General features: G+C 30.9%; 1 protein-coding gene across 5 annotated transcripts in view; it reads left to right on the forward strand.

The window, feature by feature from the left end:
• LOC118202825 (histone reader KMT2E-like) overlaps positions 1–21,264 on the forward strand; it is a 185,567-nt gene that overhangs the window by 132,506 nt on the left and 31,797 nt on the right. For 4 of the 5 annotated variants that reach the window (XM_085824532.1, XM_085824538.1, XM_085824542.1 and 1 more), the window contains 3 exons: positions 7,009–7,263; positions 9,881–10,040; positions 15,081–15,361. In XM_085824532.1, coding sequence (XP_085680658.1) covers positions 7,009–7,263; positions 9,881–10,040; positions 15,081–15,361 — 696 coding nt within the window. The remainder of the gene's footprint in view (positions 1–7,008; positions 7,264–9,880; positions 10,041–15,080; positions 15,362–21,264) is intronic. The other variant, XM_085824546.1, reaches the window with a different exon arrangement.

Here is a 21,264-nt window from a genome sequence, read left to right on the forward strand (position 1 = left end):
TGAATACTAGCAAGCTAGAAATTAACATTCTGGCAGAAAAAATTAAAAGCGAGGAAGACGGAAAAGCTAATTAACATAAAATAACTGATTAATAAAAATAAATGAATAATGTACAATTTTCCCTACCAGAATTTAAATATATGCAATGAAGGTCTTTAACAGCCTTGTTAAGAACATAAATTATAACTAAGCACGAGCCAACTTCTTACAGTAACATAGAACTTATGCTAACTTAACTAATTTTACATTTACTTGACAAACAGCTGCGTCTTGCAGCAAATTTCATCTATTTATAATAATTCAGTTGTCGGAAGAAGAAAGATTTTAGCTGAAAAATCAATAAATAGTACGTTACTTCAGTTTAAATACTTCAGTCAGAACAGAGTTTGTACAATCCCTACTAGTCCTTTAAGTCCTTAAATTTTTTGGAATCGATTTTTGGTCCTTAATTTTGGCCAAAATCAGCAGAAGGTCCTTAATTTTAATCATCTTAAACATCTGTCTATTTTTACAACTGTCATTTTGAGTGTGAATTACCATTTTGAGGAATATTTTTGTCGATTCTATGCCGTATATGTGGTTATCTTTTGAATGGGCTCATGAGTTATAACTTGTTTCTATTTCTAATATAAATGATGGGATACTCGAGCTTCTAAGCAAGAAGTGAAACATAAGCATTTCGAAATTCATTTTTTTCAGTAAAGAGCTCTTGAACAACTTTTCGCTTTTGGGGATGTGAATTCTTTTATTAAACAGCTCTAAATTTGGCGACTTTTCAACATTTTGGCGATTTTAAGATTAGTTTCTATAGAAACTTTTTAATTCCAAAATCTGAGAATTTTTCGACGATTTTTTTAAAACATTGTAACATTGATAAATTTCATTAAAACAATGGTAATATATTGAAATTATATTTAGAAAATAACATTAAAATAAAACGTTTTTTATTTTTCGCTGTCATATTATAAACTTTCATTTTGGCATCTTATACAATATTTTAAATCTGAAAAATAAACAATGTATAATGCTGTAAAGCACAATTTACGAAACAGCTCTTAGCAAAAGCAAAATTAGCTATGTAATTAATTAAAAATGTCTTGTTTTTAATTTTTTCATAGTAAGATTTTTACCCATGTAATTGTCTCATAATATTCAAAATTCTCAGAATGTGCATCAGTTTTCTCTATAAAATTAATTTTATACTTATTCCCTCCTATTTTTTCCAAAATATCATGGTATCAACACGTAATGGATGTATTTTACAGAAAGTTTGCAATGAATTTCTTAATTTTAGGAGAACATCTAGAAGAACAATGAAAATATAATATTTGAATGTATTACTTCTGATACTAGAATGTTAACATATTTATCTTCTCTTTATTTTCTCTACTTTTCACTAGACAGTAACATGGAAAATATCAAAAATGCTTCTGCTCTTATCATATGGGCAGGCATTATAGAAAGGAATTTTTTATTAATAAAGAAATTGAAAACTTTCAATTTGAAAGATTTATCTAATATTTCTTAATGCATCATACACATAGTTGGCACTAGGCCTTTTCCCACCTGATGCAATCTTTGTTGATCCTAAATTCTGCTGCCTACTGCCTTTCTAAATTATGCTTCCAATGCTTGCTCTAAATTCTAAAAGTTTTGCCATTTCTAGATTTTCTTGTTCGGTGTTTCACTAAAATCTAGAAATTCTGCCACATCAGTTCTGTAACTGGCCTTTACTATATATATTTCATATTGCTTCTGAATGTTCATATTACTAAAGAAATAAAATTAGCCGCTTTTTCTGTACATTCTAAAGGCATTTAGTGTTTTTTAGAATAACAAATCCTTAATTAAATCCAAAAATTCTAAAATAAAAAGGAAATTTCAAAGATATGTGTGCAGTTATTATTATGTAAATTACACAATTTTTTATGATTTCAACCTTTACTATAATTTCCCATTTCTATTTCCTCATATGATAGAGTTATTGAGCCAGATTAAATTAAAATTAAATTGTATTAACTTTGGCAACTAGTTTACATTATTAGTTTGAATTTGACTGTTCTTGTTTAATTACATCACTGTGAGCTATAATTGATTTTGTTAGCATCAGAACATGCCTTTATATTTGTTCTAAGTTCTTTTTTAATAAGAGGCTTATTTAAACATTTGTCTGATATTGTAGTTACTTTCACACATAACGATAATATGCTTCACGTCTGTCGGGGGTTTAGGACTATTTAACTTTTACCAGATCATTTAAACCCTCATAGGTACATTACGGAGAGGTTGACAAGTTAGGAGATAAAGCGCGTAGAAACTAGCAAGAGCATTGGTTTGCATATTGAGACAAATCTCTAATTGTTAGAAAAGATGCTTAAAAGAGAAGGAAATCGATATAAACGTTACAAAACATAAGTGTTTTGTAGCTTTTAATGTGTAATTATGTTAATATCATTTAAAAATCTGTGTTGTAAATTACATGTATTTTAAACTGTGAAATTTTATTAGATTTTGATTTTAATAGGGCTTTCTTAACAAATATTGTTAGAAAAAATAAAATTTAATAGTGGTCATGTAAATCTATAATGACTAAGGTTATCAAACTACCTAATTTAATTATTTATAACTAACTGCTTACCCCTAACAATTGTCTCTACATATTAAAGCGAGTTATTGCCTTTCATTAATACTCACTGTGGTCACAAGATAAAATATAAAATTTCAAGTAAAACATTCTAATGCATCTACCGAGACTTAAAATAATTCAAAACAACTTATCACCTCTGGTGCTTTAATGGCGTATTGGAACCTTAAAGTATATTAACTGGGTTACAACCCCTGGAACTGTACACAAAGCTACGACACTAACTGCATCAAACAGAGTGTGACTTCAACACTTGCCAACCTTGCCTACATAAGGCCTTTCAGGTTTGTTCTAATCAGCAGGTCTCTCTCTAGACAAACAGCAGCAGTGACAACATTCAGTCTTTGGTATGAATCATGCTGATTATGATCTTACTTCTCATTTTAACCTATGCAGTTTGACATAAAAATCTACCTGCTTATTTACTAAACCTCTAGATTTACCAAGTATGTGACAAAATGAGACACACAACACCAACACAGACACACACACACACAAAAAAAAAAAAAAAAAAAAAAAAAAAAAAAAAAAAAAAAAAACCATAAAGCTAACTTTAAGCCGAACAAATACTAATTCAGAAGTTAAACAACAAAAGTCAGCGTTATATTTTCAAGTTTGAAAGTTTTGAAAACATAACTCTGATTTTTGTTGTTTAACTTCTGAATTAATAAAGCTAACTGTTAGTAAAATGTAAATGTCACTTATCTTCTTTCAAATATGACCAACTATCATAAATGTAAAATATTTAATGCTACTTGATAAATTGCATAAAGTTTATTTTATTCTCAAACTTACTAACAATTATGTTAATTCATGTTTAGTAATAATGCGTACTACTTAGGGATCTATTTTATTTTTAGTATGGTACTACAAAAGTGAAATTCAGGCATAGATAATATCTTCAATTAAATTTATTCAGTTCCCATTTGCTCATAGGTCCTTAATTTTTTTCATTAATGGTCCTTAAAAGTCCTTAAAAGTACTTAATTTCTGTGTGCAGAAATGTGTACGAACCCTGTTTAAACCTTTTCCTATTTAAACAATTCATTCAAAAGTCTTTTTATGCAGTTTTATCCAAACTTTCATGCAACTCATATATTCTATCAATAAAATTGCTTTCCCATCGCTCTCCAGTAAAAATATACTGAAATAATAGAGCACATGTCTTTTGTAAAAATGGCACAACTATATTAACTATGCCACATGCTGCATGATAGAAATTCGGAATCACTAGACCTCAGAAACACCCTTCTTTTAAAATATTACATAATGTGCTAACAAAATAGTTGATTAAATTTTGTATTGGCTAGACAACCTGATCTTTAGCATATCATTCATACTATACAATTTGAAGTCATTATAACTATGCAAATATTAAGTAACTTTAGCATATATATTTAAATTTTACAATACAGAAACATTAGACGTACTGCATTAAATGAAATTTTTACAATACATTTAAGAAAACTGGGCTTTCACTTTACATCAAGGCACACAAATTGCATAAAATTCCTCTACATTTTCACTAAATTTTCCCCACATCAGTCTCGCACACTGTCACAGAGTTCTTATTTCTAGACTGGCTAAGAATGAATATGTATAATTGCATATTTAAATTTCAAATTTCTTGCTACTTAAAACAACTGAAATAACCTCACTTGAGGCAAAATTCAAAATGTAATAGTAACTTTTGTTTTGGTCATAAAATAAAAACTGAATCTTACTAAAAAAATTAAATTTTCACTTATGTTTTTGGAAGTCTTCCATCCTTTGCTCAGAAATGCCTACCAGGAGCAAAAAAAGTTGACTTTCCTGCACATGGAATCTTCTTCAGGGTTGAGTCTCATCATCTAGTGAAGCTTTCCTCTTCTACAGTCATTCTTGGACTCTCACAACATTCCTCTTGCCATGAGGATTCTTCATGCCCGCTAGTCGCGTCTTTAGCCATGAAGTTTCCAACTAGACCTTTCTGCCACACTTCAGGCAAACTGGAATGCTGGAGTTTCTCCATCTTTCTCTATGTTTCTGATGGCTCTTCAGCTGGGCATTGTGTCATGACTTTCGGTGCGAATTCCTCAAGGAACTTTCCCACAGGTGGTGTAACTTTTTCTGGCATTCTGAACATATATTGAATATCCTTTAGCCATTTGCATGACCTCGTGGATTCTTTTCATTTTGACTGCTTTCTTGGCCTCTTGTTCCTTCTAGATTCTGGTTCCATTCTTGTTGACTGGCTTTTCTCCCATAGTGGTAGTTCCCATCTTTTTCTGTTGGGAACATGGATTTCTGATGTCAGTGGTGTTCTACCACTGTTCTGTACTGGCTCTGATTTTTCTTGTCTCTAAAAGGTCTTTAAACAATTGTATTTCCTTTCTATCAAAGTATGGCTTGATTTGATCGATATTTGCTACTATCTCTTCCTTGTTGGTGAAAGTAGTTATATAAATTATATTTCTAATAATTATCTGCTTCTAAAAAAGCACATTATAATAACACAGAAAAGAAATTTTTATTAAATAAGATTTATTACAAGCCTTACTACATACTCAAAATCCATAATAGTAGCTCTAGATGCTAGATGCATTTTAACTCAGTCTTTTACAATCAAAGAAAATATCAATGTTGACAAAATACTAAAACTTAAAATTATACTTTTTTAAACAAATACTGTCATTCTCCCATTTCTGGATTTTACGTAAATTATTGTCTCTTGAATTTTTTCAATCGCATAAGGTCCTTGAAATCAGGCACTTGCAACTCTTCGTTATTCTTCCACATCACATGATAATGAATGCTTTAACTCTTAAAGTTGCCTTCCGCTTTGTAAATCACATTTTGCCTTTTTCTGTCATAATATCACTTTTGCTTTGCCCTTGCTATATCTGACCTTACAGCTTCATCTATTATTTTCCGTGTGTCTTCCGTTTTAAACTCTAGTGCTCTTTGATGCACAAAGAGTAATTTATGCAGTGGCATAATAAATTTTCTGTTTAAGAAAAATTCTGCTAGAGTCTTCCCTGTCATGTCATGTTTACTTTACCTTAAGGCAAATGCTAACTCACCCCACTACCCCAGCACTTTTATTTTCCATATAGGACTGTGTTCTTACTGGCCCACTCTGCTATGTTTAATCAAATGATAATTTTAACCATGATGACACTAAGCAGATAAACGTATATGATTTATATCTGTTAATGTGTGATTATTAATTGGTTGTGAATGATAAAATATCATTACTGTTTCACCATAGTATTATCTTTTGTGATTTCCCCCCCCCATCTTTTTCCCTTAGTATATATGTTATGTTGGTTGCAAATGTATGCAGATCATAAAACTGTGGAAAACATTGATATTTAGCAGTAAAATATGTGTTAGCACATTCTACATATCGATACAAGATATGTAGAATGTGCTGTGATGCTGTTTTTGTGTGAATTTGAATTTGATATTAAATAGGGTATGAAGTATTTTCTACCTTCTTTCCACATTCCTTTGTGGTGTAACTGGAAGCATACTCTAGAGGTCTAAGGTTCAAGTTGCGAAGAGGACATTGCACATTTTTCATGTCTCCAGCTTCAAAATAACCTAATAACTGTATGGTGGCACCTGAGCTAGAAGGTGGTGGATGGTAATTCGTCATCACCTGGATTTGGCGATTGAGCTCCTCAATCTGTAGTCACCTGTTAACAGGGCATTATATAAGGTATCTTCTTTTTCCTTTCTGCATGCCTTCATGGTGTAATTGGAAGCATACATGATACATATCCAAGAAATCCAGGCGAAGGCATTGCACTTCTTTGTCTTCAAAATAACTTAATGACTGTACAAGGGAACGCTGAATATATTTTGAAAGAGAAAACAGTGGATTTAGTTTAACAGCAAATTAAGTCTTATTTGTGCCATAGCTCTTTTTTTTCGAACTAGTAGAAGCTTTTTGTATGGGAATAGAAAGGAAACGTGATAGAATATATGAAAGATTTTATTGAATGAAGGCAACTTTAACAAATTAACAAAATCTTTATTTGCTAATTGGAAAAGTGGTTTTAAGTAATTTTAGCAAAAGAATATTGAAATAATGAGAAACTATCAGCTTAGTATAATTCATTGATGGAAAAGGACTAAATAATCTTAAGTCAAAATGTTACCATTGTTGTTATGTTACCCAATGACTTCGAGTAGCAAGATTATTGTAAATTCATAATTGATAGGTGTTTGTATATTTCCTTTTTAATATTGACATTTTATCTAATCATCTCTGATGAGAGAAAGCATGAATTTTGTTTATCAAAATTATAAATTAACTGAGAAAACTATATATATATATATATATATATACATATATGCATAAACTTCAATCTTTATAGTCTCTCTTGCATGAATGGCTTCAAGTTAAATCTGAAAGTACAGCTGTTAGTACCCCAGTGACATCCCCCCTTTCCATTCATACTGAAGTAAAATGGAATGTTTCTGAATCTACTCCAACCTGCTATGTTCGTTGTACCAAAGATGGTCCACATTCTGGGGGAATTTCAGCAGCCCATCTTCGGCGGAGCAGTTCCTCAGGGCACATCAGGACTATACAAACAAACTCTGCATCTGGGCCAGCATCTGCAAAAAAAGTATTTTTTTTTTATGATTCTTTTAAACTTAAAAGTAGACACAATTTATTGTGTTTGACTGATTTTTCTTAAATATGAATACAGTACAAAGTCTGAAATCTGGCATGGTCAGAACTTTGGCGATTTCGGAAAATTTCGGATTTTAGATCACCAGTTTAAATCTACTAAGATGATTTACAAGACACGACAATATTTGGGCTATATTTATTTTTTACGTCTGATAGAAACTGCTAACCTCCGAAAGGGTTGGTGCAAGAGCCAGTACAAACCAAGCACAAGAATCTAGGGCAGTAAACATTTAATAATTTTTTAGGAGCATGAGCAGTAAAAATTAGGGATGGAAAAATTTTAGAATTTTCAGAGTCGATGAGCAGCAGTAATAAGAAGTATAATTTTTTGAACTTAGGAAGGTACAAGGCTCAAGAAATTAGAATCTACTGGTGGCAAAATGTATTTTGCTGGCTGTGCCACCCACACCCACTCTGGGGTTGATAGTATGATCCTGACCGACATCAGTACCAGATCAAGCAATGTATTGTTATTGGCCATGGTACAGTTATTCACAGCAGATTTTTAATGATATGCAGGAATCTCAACCAGTTGGAAAAAAAATCACACACACTTGCTTCTTTTTGTTTAAAGCATTATATTTTTCATTCCTAGATATTGTCAAGGGAGGGAATGTTTGTTTTATTTATTTATTTATTTTGGGCTGGTGTTTAAGAGATACGTTTCATTCCAGATGTTGAATATTTGGGTTTCGGACTTTGTACTGTATTACATTGGGAACAGATTAATATTATATTAAATTAAGACTGTGCTTTCCCTTTTTTATGTTAAAAGTGATGTTTTTTGAAGAAAATTTTAAATCTCTAGCACAGTCCCAAAGTCCACAATGTCCACTTATTGCTATAAATGCAATTTTTTTAAAAAAATATTTATACTATGTGAGGAATTCTTATTCACAGATATTATATGTCCTAACTCAATATTTTTCAAAGTAATAAATATATTCTTAAAAAATAAATAAGCGAAAAATTTAATGCATTTATCTTATTGTGTATTAAGAATCAAATATGGCAGCAACAGTCCTTTTTAAAAAGAGGGGGATTTTTTAAAAATTAATCTGAAATTTTAGTTTTCCCATTTCTTGTTAACAACTGTATTTCCCAGCCTATAAGATGCACTGTGAATTTAAGAAAAATACTTGGATCAGATAGAAGAAGATCAAATTATGTATCTTAATGATAATACTTTATGCAACAAAAGTGGAACTGTTATATATATATATATAAAGCAAATGTATCAGATTTTATTCATTGTAAAAGTATAAAAATTCGTCATCACTGCTGCTAAAATGACATACAGAGTTAATTTCGCTTTGGTTATCACTGTCATTGGGTTTGTCACTTTCGTTGTATAGAGTGCCATCTTCACATTCATCTAACACATTGCTATTATCACACTTTTTGAAAGACTAATAATTTCACACTTGAATTTCTGCTTGGAATTTTTCAACCATTCACGAACGCTAGAAATTGATAGCTATGTCTTCTTCCTATTGGAGTGACGTCATGAGTTGGTGCCTCAATATACTACATCGTATACATATATGATTTATTCAGGAATTTGTTTGAGGAAGTACTGTCAAGGAAATTAGAAAAATCTTTTGCTTTCTGCTGCCTCAAAGCAGTGTTATTTTTCACAATTATAATAAAGGGAAGTATTTTCTGTGCTTGATGCGAGAAAAAATATTTATTAATATTTTTCCCAGTGAATCAATCATTTTGCATTTTAGAGGACAAAGTTATGCCCCAGGTCTGTATGACGCAGGCTGACTTAAGGGCACATTTTGGAGTAAAAAAAGTGTATCTCTTGAGCCAGGAAGTAGAGTACTAGTATTATTGTTAATACAGCAGGACATGTACAAAATGTAATAGTGAATTTAGCATAGGGATTCAATTTAGGAAAAACCATGCTGCTGAGATTTTTCTAAAAAGTGTATTTAATTATTTTACCCATCCCCCCCATTGAAGAGTGTCAAACATATTTTAAAAGTATTTTGATAGTGGATATACTTTTTTTGTTTGTTTTTACTTAATATTTTTTGATAGAATTTAGCAGAAGTAACCCTCCCTTAATTATGATTGTTTTTCATTCATTAAATCCTTATTAGATAATTTCTAAAGTATAATTTGGTTAATTACTTATGTGTGATCATTCCAAATTTAGTGTGAAGATTAGAAAGGGAAAAAAATTAATCAATGCTCAGAATAACATTATTTTTCACTAATCCCCTTGTTCTCAGAATTTGTGGATTATTGGCATTCTAATGTGTATACTGTAGAAATTGTTTAAAAAGTAAATGCTAAAAATTCCTTTAATTTTATTTTCTCTAATTCATGTTTTATTTCATTTCTGCAAATTTTGTTTTCCTTAAGCACACACAGCTTTTTAGCCTTATAGAACAGTTAGGTCTAATTCAGCAACTTTACCATGCAGCCACTGGTTGGCTTAGTAATAAAGTTATTTTATAATATCATGAATAATATCATGAATTTATATTAAACTTGCATAATTTTAAACAATATTGCTTGTAATTTTGTATGTGTTACAGCGATGGTTACGGCAAGCGATGCACGACTGTAATACCTGTGATATGCAGTTAAGTTTAGAATCTTGTAGTATGGAAGCATTGCCCTCTCCTTCAGTTGACAATGGTTGTCTGAGTCCTACCTGTCATACAGATCTGAGCAGTCCTGGTGGCATTCCTGATGGTAAGAAATAATATTTTTGTTTTGTTAGTATTTTAAAATGCATGCTCTTTGGAAGTTAGGTGGAGGCATTTTTCCAAAAAGGATTTAAAAAAAAAAAATAGTGCCGTGTTTTGGGGGGGGGTAAAAGTTAAATTTACAAGCAGTATAATCACATATGCTGTAAAATCACATGTCTCAGCTGTTTTCTAACATAAGAACCAAAGTACTAGAAACATATCTTTCATTATAACATGAGTTTTTATTTACCTTGTTCATAATAGTTCTTTTTCTGTGTGATTACTCACCGATCGATGGTAGTTAGATTTCTGTAACTGAATCGAAGCATTGCCTACCTTTGAATCTTTTCAGAGCACGAAACAGATGAAAGTTCAGAGGAACTATTTGCAGTGACTTGTCATGAAATGATAACATATTAAAACTCAGTTGTGGGAAAATTAATAACTTTTTTGCAGTCTTTAAAAAAAAAAACCCTGCACTATTGGGAAAAAATATTGCAGTTCAACCAGTTGATAACCATATGCTTTATCATTTCGTAATTAATTTCAAGGTAAGTTCTTCTATGTAGTCTTTTCCTTCAAAACTGCTGATTATTATTTCTTAGTTATCGATGGCACTAATGGTTGCTACGTTTTTCTGTTGTAGTTAACTGTTACCAGGCTAATAGTTACAGGCTTATTCAGTTAAACCAGCAAAATTCAGATTATTTCTCAGCTAACTTGTCGCAAATTAGCAGAAAGAGAAAGAAGGTCCTGTGTTTATTTCTCGATCTGTTCTTGGATTTTTAATTCTGCTGTGTTTTTATCTGGCAGCAGACATTGAAAATTGTGAGAGAGAAGCACAATATTTTTCAATGGATTGATAAGGATGTAAAATATTTTACCTTATGCATTTTTGTTTGTGCCATTCATCATACTGTGTTCTTGTTATGTATGCATTTAATATGCTTCTTAATTCAAGCTGCGCAAAGAGACGTTCATATTTTATGTAGAGTCCTGTTGTATCTTATTTGTTCATGAAATTATGTTGAGGTGTTTCGTCATTTGAAACATTTTAAATAGCTTTTAAAAAATGAATTCTTTTTTCTTTCACCTTTTTTTCCCATTATTTTTAATTTATAAATTTTTTAGTTGTACTTTATATAAAAATGGAGAAAATAAGGTGCTTTTTCTTCATTTCTCTCATTAAATTTCATGAAATACAAGATCTTTTAAAGTTTCAGAATTACAAAAGATGTAATCATGCCTAGTAAAAGTCCATATATCCAGAAATATATGCAGCATCTTTGTCTTTTCATTACATTTCAGTCAAGTAAAAAAGTGCAAACTCATAAACTGATTAACAACATCCTTAGTTTTCAATGAATAAGTGATTTAGGATAAAGAAAAGTAGAACAACTGATTCAGTGTGATCCATAAAAGTTTCTTTCATTTGAATTAGCTTAAAATTTCAATGATATTTAATAACTGCTCATTTATCTTTTATTACATTTAAACAATACTAAGCCTGAAATGTGGAACTCCAATATCGAGACCACTAGACCACCAGCAATTTTCTTCATCCTTACAAAATCTGTGAATAGAGAAAATGATGGTTAAGAAAAATCAGGTGTCTTGTAAAAGAGATTTTCTTGTAACTACCTGAAATTTCTGTGTGACACTCAAACACCTGCTGGCTAGGGAATCACAATGAGGTCAGTGATAGTATATTGAATGACATTAGCCATGAGTGCACTTTCAGCTCTTCACTAATTGTTGAATGTGGGATAAGTATTTTTCTATCTAATCTAAATAATAAGTGAAGCCCCATTACCTATTTGTTTGTTGTTGTTGATGGTGGTGGCAGTGTGCAGTAGAGAAGGGAGAAAGAATTAGATTCTAAGCAGTTGAAGCTAAGCTAATTTAGAAAATTGCATTTATTCTTCACTTTGTAATTTCTTCTTTATTTTACTGTCTTTTTTATTACAACTCTCATATCAAAATTAAAATTTGAATTTTCGGTTACATTGAAAAGAGTTTGTAATTCAGGAGCTGCAGCAAAGAAAAGTATGTTTTGATGTTATTTAAGCAAAAATGGTATTCATACAAAAAACAAATAAAGGTGTATCCATCTCAAAATTATGTTAAGTGTGTATGGCATTGGGAAAAACAGTAAACAAAACTTTTTGAATTTTTTCTGGATCTGTAATGAATGACAGAAAAATCGTTCATTGTGGTGTAAAAGTGGTGATTCTGACAAAGTTATAAAATGAGTGAGACAACATTGTAGTGAGGGCATGCCATTGACGAATCTAGTAAGCCAAAATATGTCATAAGGAAATAGACTTAAAAACTGAGTACATATATTCAGCAGGTTAGTTAACCAAATTAAAGAATTACCATGATGTAAGGCAATAAGAATATTCAGGTGAAACAGCCTTCAGCTGATCCTGAAACAATTGAATAGTTTGCAGATAAATTCATTGCATTGATTAATAGCAAAAAGTTATCACTAGAACAAATTTATCACTTTGAGGAAACTAGCCTTTTCTGGCAGTATGTCCTTGAAATACTTTGACAAGCTTACAGAATATGCCGCAACTGTTTTCAAAGATTTCTAAGTGAGTCCAAAGATTTTGGCATGTGCAAATGCTGCAGGAATGCACAAATGTAAACTTATTTCATAATCTGAAAAATGCTACCTCAAGTATTTAAAGAAGTGAATATGTTTCTTGTCATCTGTTGTTCAAATAAAAGAACATGGGTAATGAATGATTAGTTTGAAAATCATTTCATACCTGAGGCACGGTTGGTTTATTGGATGATGCAGCAATTGTCCTGATTATCAACAAGTGTTTGGCTCATACTGTATTTAATGTTTAAATAAAAATAATTTATTGCCAGCTATTATATTTTATGGTGATTATGGTAGGGATAAATTTAAAGGTTTGCAGGTATCACATTTTAAGTGGAATGTTGCTCATACTAGTTTTCTTAGAATTAGTTTCCAAAGAACTTGAGTTCAGTTAACATAACTGCATTCTTACTTAAGTTTCTAACTTGACCTAGCTTATTTTTTAAACCTATTATTATTACAGCTATCTTATCAAAATTAAAGCTTGAATTTTCCAATATGTCAAAAAGAATTTCTAATTCTGGAATTGCAGTAGGCTCTTCTAAGCAAAAGCATATTTGGTACTTGCTTTCTATAGCAGCCTTGGTGAGAGAAAACCAGTTAGCAGAATTTGGGCTTAAGAAAAATGCAATTTTTCAAAACTAGGTAAAACCACAAGTTTATTTTGGCATAGATTTTGCACACTGCAGAAGACGAAGTTTTCCAGTTAATGAAATTTGTGAGAAAAAATAAAGTGTTACAGTCAAAAGTCGTTAATCTGGATTCCGGATTATCGATTTTTCCCGATTATAGATCATCAGTTTAAATCTGGTAAGATGGCATCCAGAAATTATAAAATTAAAAATATGAAACTGTAATTCATGAAATAAAGAACAATTAGGATCTAAAGGGTATCAAAATTTACAAAAAAAAAAAAAAAAAAAAAAGCTTAATATTTATTTGTTTACTTTATTAAACATTTCTTTCAGTGTAAGTTGTTTAAGTTGCTTCGTTTTTTATGTGATAATACATTCTCTTTAATTGTATAAACAGACATAATTTCTTGTTCAGTTACAAAGTTCCACTGTTCAAGTCCTATAATTGCTGTGTCGAAAATACCGACTAATTTGTCAATCGAAATTTTTTTCGTTTTCAGTAACCTCTGTCACTTTCTTCGCTATCGGAAGCGAATTATAATGACAAGGAATTTGATTTAAATCATATCAGAGTACATCGAGATGAAATACTACATTTAGTAAGGAATTATAAGCCAAATAAAAGAAAAACATCTGCCCTGAAGATAAGGATAGTGCTGACAGATCAACTTCCAGTTCATTGCATGCTGCAGCGTTAAAGATAAACAAAGTTTAGATAAACAAAGTTTAGATAAACAAACGTTAAAGTTTAGATAAACAAAGGATATGCCTTTATCCATTTTTTGCAGCAATTCCACTTTTTGTTTAATGGACTTCGAAACATACTTTCGCTTTGTAGATCTTTTACATATTAGTAAATATATATCAGAAATTCTATTTGACATAATCGAAAGTTCAAGCTTACTTTTATAAAATTGCTCTAACAGTCTGCAAAAAATAATAAGACCAATCCAATTTGAAGATTAAGAAACAACGCAATCTGCAACATTAACTGAATTAGATAATTTTAACTTAGCTTATACCGTCTGTTATACATTAAACGTGCATTCGTAAACGTATTTTGCGCACACGCATATTCGCAGCCGTAAAGATCTTGCGTCAAAGCGACGCATGCGCAGAAAGTTTGTAGCTTTGAGGTCCAGATTATAGATAATTCTGCATTATGGGTGTCCGAATTAACGACTTTTGACTGTAGTAAATGATGGTGATACAATAGAAATTTTCCATTGTTATGACAATTTTCCTTTCATCAGTCAACTAATAGATGGTAAAATGTGTAATATGGTTTTAAATCCAGAAAATATTGCTTCCAATAGTGAAGTGATAAAGATGTTGTCGAGAAGGAAAATATATTGATTTATAGTTAAGTAAGAATCCTTAAAGTGACAGCTGCGGGACTTCAGAAATGGAATTTTGTAACTAAACAAGAAATTATATCTGTCTTTAAAATTAAAGAGGAAGTATTAACTCAAAAAATGAAAACAAGTTTAACTGAAAGAAATGTTTAGCAACAAACAAATAAATATTGAGGGGTTCCCCCCTGTAAATTTTGTTTTTGCTTGTGGTCATAAATACTTCATTATTTCAGAAGTAACTATTTCATATTTTTAATTTATTAATTTATCAGTGTCATCTGACTAGATTTAAACTGATGTTCTAGCATCCAGAATTGCCAGAGTCTAGATGATTCGAGATCTCAAACTTTGTACTGTAATTTTTTAGCCAAAAAATTAGTACACATATATATATTGCAATTATCTGAGTAAATTCATTATTTTCTTTATATTTCATTTAGATCATATAACACCATTGAAAAAAAGAAGGTTAATGCGAGAATCAGTTGAATCAGTGCCATCACCTCTAAGTCCTTCTGTTACAAACTATGTTGAAAGCACTACTGCTACAGTATCAAACTCATTAAGCAGTGAAGTTAGTGTAGAATCTGGAATGGATACATCAGATAAGCCTTTACTGTGTGATGTTAATTCTTTAACAGATTCACCTGAAAAGGAATCAGTGAGCAAAATGAATGGCAATATATTTGATATTGATAATACTCCAAGACAAAGTGCTGATGTGAGTATTTATAAGTTTATATTTAATCTGTACTTAATTTATGGATATCTTTTGTCCAAATTGATTTAAGATTCTAAGCATTTGTTCTTATAAGACATCATAAAAATTTTATTTAATCATCTAAAAAATAAATGTCGTTATATATATGAAACATCTCAAATTAAAAATTAATTCACATTTAAATAGTGTAAATAAGTGAACAATCCACATCCAAAATCCTACATTCAATAATCATTTGAGTAGCAATGAGATGAAATTCTCTATTAATGAGCACGTAATTTTTGTTTCACGATTCTCTTTAACATTCAGTACTACCACGACAGTCAATTATTCATTACTTCTAATGCCATCATTTATTGCTACATCATACAATTTTCATTTTTTACATCTTACAGTTAAAACAATTTCTTTTTTTAACTTTATTGTTTATCACTAAATGATTGCTAATCTGTGGCAGCTTGAAATTGCCTCATGTGGTGATGCTACAAATAACTTTTTAATCTTTGCTAAATGAATGCAAAATATCTTCTACCACAATGAAAAATGGTTTATACAAATTTCATATGCCAAAAAATAAAATGAAATTTGAAATTACATTAGGATTAATCTTAAATTAGAAATTTAATTTTAAAATGTTGTGCTTTTAATGAATTTAACAGAGATAAATACTACATTTCAGTTGCTATAACTTAAAGGCAACAGACATAGTTTTTTAATAGATCTCTCGCAGTCTTTAACTTTACCATCAGCACTTGGATAGAGTTCAATAATTCTGCCAAGTTTCCATTTCAAGAATTTCAGATTCCCCCCCCCCTTTATTAGCTCTAAATCATCTACTTTTAAGTTTGCATTAGCTTTTATTTATTTTGGTCTCTGTTGTTGTTGCGAGATTTGATGACTAACATTTCCATTGTAAGCTTTGTTTTGATATGCTAGAATAACATTGGTGCCAAATATTGTTTTCATCACAACAGATTTCAGTGTGTACTGAAGGATCGTACATTTATAGTCATCTAGTGGATTTTATTGATGTCATAATCATTAGGAGAAGTAAAGTAGTTAGTATTATACGGCTTTACACTGAAATGGCCAGATCTACTAGAACCGTAAAGAACAATCAGATGACTTCTCATTCCATCTACTCTCTAACTACAGAAATCACAAGTGAAGATTTAAAGTAAAATATTTTTATTAATAATTCAACTTAACTGTCATGCAAAACTTAAAGTATATCAAAAGAAAGTAATGCTATTTCGGATAATTCAGAGCATACATCCAAATACAACTCAACAGTGAAATAAAAATACACAGTGAAATAATAAGTAGTTCTTTATGCTCATCTTAATAAGTTTTCATCAAATCCATGGGTAAGAGAGTCATCGCAGTTGCCGCTTTCGAAATATTTATGCTTTAGCTGTGGATGGAGAAGTAACTCCACTTGGAGACACACTTCTCCAATATCTTCCTGAACAGTTCTTATCACATCTTTCTAGCTTCTCTTAAAATAAACTTCACTTGGCAATGCACTTCAAAGCTTGAATTTGAAGATTTGGGGATTTTTGAGATTTGAAAATTTTTAAAAGGATTTTAAGTAATTCCCTTAAAACAGATTGCAAACTATGCAACTATCATCTTGCAAACTATGGGTAAGATCATCAGCATACAATTTATTATTCAGGATTTGGAAACATGGGTAGGTAAATTTCTTTGTACTTTTTTATGTGGTGTTTCAGTGCCTCATTTAGAAATAATAGCCTTGGCCTTGGTCTGGAACTTGCCCATGTCATACTTAATCCATAATAATCTCAGACCAGAGCAAATGCTATGTGCAGGAACACGCCTTCGGTATCAGCTCATAAGGCAACCGTGTTAAATCTAAATTGCAGAAGTAATGGTAACAAATCTGGTCTTAAGATCAAACTGGATAGTCATTAAGGAAAACAGAGCTCATTGCACTAAGAGGCATCAAAATTTATTCTTATTTTTGTAGCTATTATAATTATCCTTATTTCATAATGAATAATAAGGCTTGCTTGATAAAGCTTCAGCCAATGTTTTCTAAAGCTCAGATTTCAGAAGAGAGCTTTAACCATGATATTGCCAGAGAGAGTTCTAACACTTCGGCGTCTATTCAAGCCCCTGCAGTGTCCCTTCGTAGCCCTTGTTGTCAGTCTATGAACTGGGGCATTGTTGCAGCTTCCTCTTAAAAAGAAAATACAAAAAAAAAAAAAAAAAAAAAAAAAAGAGACTGTCCTCAGTGTGAGATTTCCAGTTTCTGTCTGGTGCTCTCCTGTCCGAGAACCAGGTGGTTCGTTTTAACACAGGGTTCGTATGGTCCTTAAAAGTCCTTAGATTTTTTGGAATCAATTTTTGGTCCTTAAAAGTCCTTAATTTTAGACAAATTCAGCAGAAGGTCCGGTCCTTAATTTTAATCATCTGAAATTTCTGTCTGTTTTTATGACTGCCATTTTGAGTGTGAATTAGCATTTTGGAGGAATATTTTTTGGCGATTCACTGACGTATATGGTTATCTTTTGAATGGGTTCATGGGTTATAATTTGTTTCTATTGCTAATATAAGTGATGGGATGCTCGAGGTGCTAAGCAAGAAGTGAAACATAAGCATAGTGAAATTCATTTGTTTTCTAATAAAGAGCCCTTAACCCTTTCCGGCATGCTACCTTTTGAAGTCGGAGTTTTGATTAAAAAAAAAAAAAAAAGTAGACAGTCTAATTAGGTCTATAGTAGTGCACAAGCAAAATTTTGTGAAGATAGCACTTATCGTTTATTTCTGTGGGTGTGCCCGAAAAAGGCACACTGATTGAATAGAGCTCCAAAAAGAGTGCTGAAACGAGCATTGTTGCCAGTGAACTGACCGATGAGATGCAGAGAAACAAAGAATACAGACTCTCAGTTGTCCTAGATTATTTGTGAGCCTGGTCTGGACACACCTACGGCTCACCGTTTGATTTTAGGCAAGATTTCAAGGTAAAAATTTAAAACTAATATAGAATAAGGAGATTAGCATACAGCCTAAAAAATAACATAGAAATTTCTTTTAAAACAATTCCTTTTATACCCTAAAAAAAATCTTGAAGATTTCTTTGGAAAATGAGGATCTTAAAAAACTAAACATTGCTAAAATATATGAACTCGTTTGTGTTGAGCTGCCATCTGCTTTAAATAAAGAAGGTTCAGAGTAATCTATAGTAACTTATAAATCCTTTTTCATTCAATTTTTCTGTGCTTGCAGAAGGAAATTTTTACGTGTGTCCAGACCGGACACACTGTGTCGCAAAGGGTTAAACAACTTTCGCTTTTGGGAATGAGAATTCTTTTATTAAACGGTTCTAAATTTGGCGACTTATCAACATTTTGGCGATTTTCAGATCAGTTTCTCTAGAAAATTTTTAATTCTGAGATCTGAGAATTTTTTGACGATTTTTTTTTTTAAACGTTGTAACATTGATAAATTTCATTAAAATAATGGTAATATATTGAAATTATATTTAAAAAATAACATTAAAATAAAAATTTTTTATTTTTCGCTGTCATATTACAAAGTTTTATTTTGGCAACTTATTATACAATATTTTGAATCTGAAAAATAAACAAGGTATAATGCTGTAAAGTACAAATTATGAAACAGCTCTTAGCAAAAGCAAAATTAGCTATATAATTAATTAAAAATGTCTTCTTTTTAATTTTTTCATAGTAAGAGTTTTTCCCGTGTAATCATATCAGAATATTCAGAATATGCATCAGTTTTTTCTATAAAATTATTTTTACACATTTTCTCTCCTCTTTTCCCCCCCCCAAACTATTTCTGGCCTTTTGCTGTTACAGAATCGGTAGGGATAATTTTTCTGTAGGATTTTAGACATTGCAGCTTGTTAAGTTTAGAAAGATTTGAAGGCAAGATTTATAGAGCCACGATTCTAGAAGATTCGAGAAATATGTGACAAAATGAAAAATGTCTCCATGGTATCAACACGTAATGGATGTATTTTACAGAAAGTTTGCAATGAATTTCTTACTTTTTAGAGAAATTTGGAAGAACAATGAAAACATATTATTTGGATGTTTTACTTCTGATACTAGAATCCTAACATGTTTATCTTCCCTTTATTTTCTCTACTTTTCACTAGACACAAGCATGGGAAATATAAAAAATGCTTCTAATCTTATCACATGGGCTGGCATTATACTAGAAAGGGATTTTTTTTATTAATAAAGAAATTGAAAACTTACAATTTTAAAGATTAATCTAATATGTCTTAATGCACCATACTCATAGCTGGCACTAGACATTTTGCCACTTTATGCAATCTCTGTGGATCCTAAATTAAGTTGCCTAGTGCCTTTCTAAATACATTCAATGCCAGCTCTAAATTCTATAAGTTTTGCCATTTCTAGATTTTGTTGTTTGGTGTGTCATTCACTTCTAAAAATTCTGCCACATCAGCTCTGTGACTGGCCTGTACCATATATATTTCATATTTCTTCTGAATATTCATGTTACTAAAGAAATAAAATTAGTCTTTTTTTCTGTACATTCTAAATGCATTTAGTACTTTTTAGAATAACAGAAATCCTTAATTAAATAAATAATAAAAAAATAAAAAAATAAGTAAATAAAAAGGAAACATGTTGAAGAAAGAAACTGAATACATGAAGAAAATTATTCTTCAAAGATATCTGCAATTATTATTATATAAATTACCCAATTATTTATGATTTCAGCCTTTACTATAATTTCCCATTTCTATTTCCTCATATGATAGAGTTACTGATACATATTAAATTAAAACTAAATTGTATAATCTTTGACCACTAGTCCACATTTTTAGTTTGAATTTGACTGTTCTTGTTTAATTATGTCACCGTGAGCTATAATTGATTTTGTTAGCATCAGAACATGCATTTATGTTTTAAGTTCTTTATAAATAAGACGCTTATTTCAACCTTTGTCTGATATTGCAGTTACTTTCAGACATAGGGATAATATGCTTCACGTCTGTCGAGGGGTTTGGACTATTTAACTCTTACCAGATCAAATAAACCCTCATAGGTACATTGTGGAGAGGTTGACAACTTAGGAGATAAAGCACGCAGAAACTAGCAAAAGTATTGATTTGCATATTGAGACAAAACTCTACTTGTTAGAAAAGATGCTTAAAGAGAAGGAAATCGATATAAACTAGCCAAAATGTCTGGCAAGGCTTCAAATTAAAATAACGGATAAATATTTTGTTGAGTGTTGTTGTTACAAAACATAAATGTTTTGTAGCTTTTAATGTGTAATTTTCCTAATATCGTTTAAGAATCAATGTCATAAATTACATGTATTTTAAACTGTGAAATTTTATTAGATTTATTTTAGTAGGGCCTTTTTTAACAAATATTGTTTAAAAAAATTTAATAGTGGCATATAAATCCATAATGACTAAGTTTACCTACTCACCTAATTTAATTATTTATTACTAACTGCTTACCCTTAAAAATTATCTCTACATATTAAAGCAAGTTATTGCCTTTCATTACTCACTGTAGTCACAAGATGAAACACAAAAATGTAGAAATTCAAGTAAAACATATTCTTTGCATCTAGTGGGACTTAAAATAATGCAAAACAACTTATCACCTTTGGTACTTTAATGGCTTATTGGAACCTGAAAGTATATTAACTAGGTTACAACCCCTGGAACTCTACACAAAGCTTTGACACTAACTGCATCGAACAAAGCCTGACCGACTTTGAACACTTGCCAACCATGCCTACATCAGGCCTTTCAGGTTTTTTCTAATCAGAGGTCTCTCTCTAAACAGGCAGCAGTGGTGATAACATTCAGTCTTTTGTTATGAATGATGCTGATTATGATCTTCTCATATTAATCTATGCCA

This window comes from Stegodyphus dumicola, chromosome 1 (assembly GCF_044657685.1).
Source record: "Stegodyphus dumicola isolate Sdum_Otavi_A_Nest chromosome 1, ASM4465768v1".
Classification (NCBI taxonomy): Eukaryota; Metazoa; Arthropoda; class Arachnida; order Araneae; family Eresidae; genus Stegodyphus; species Stegodyphus dumicola.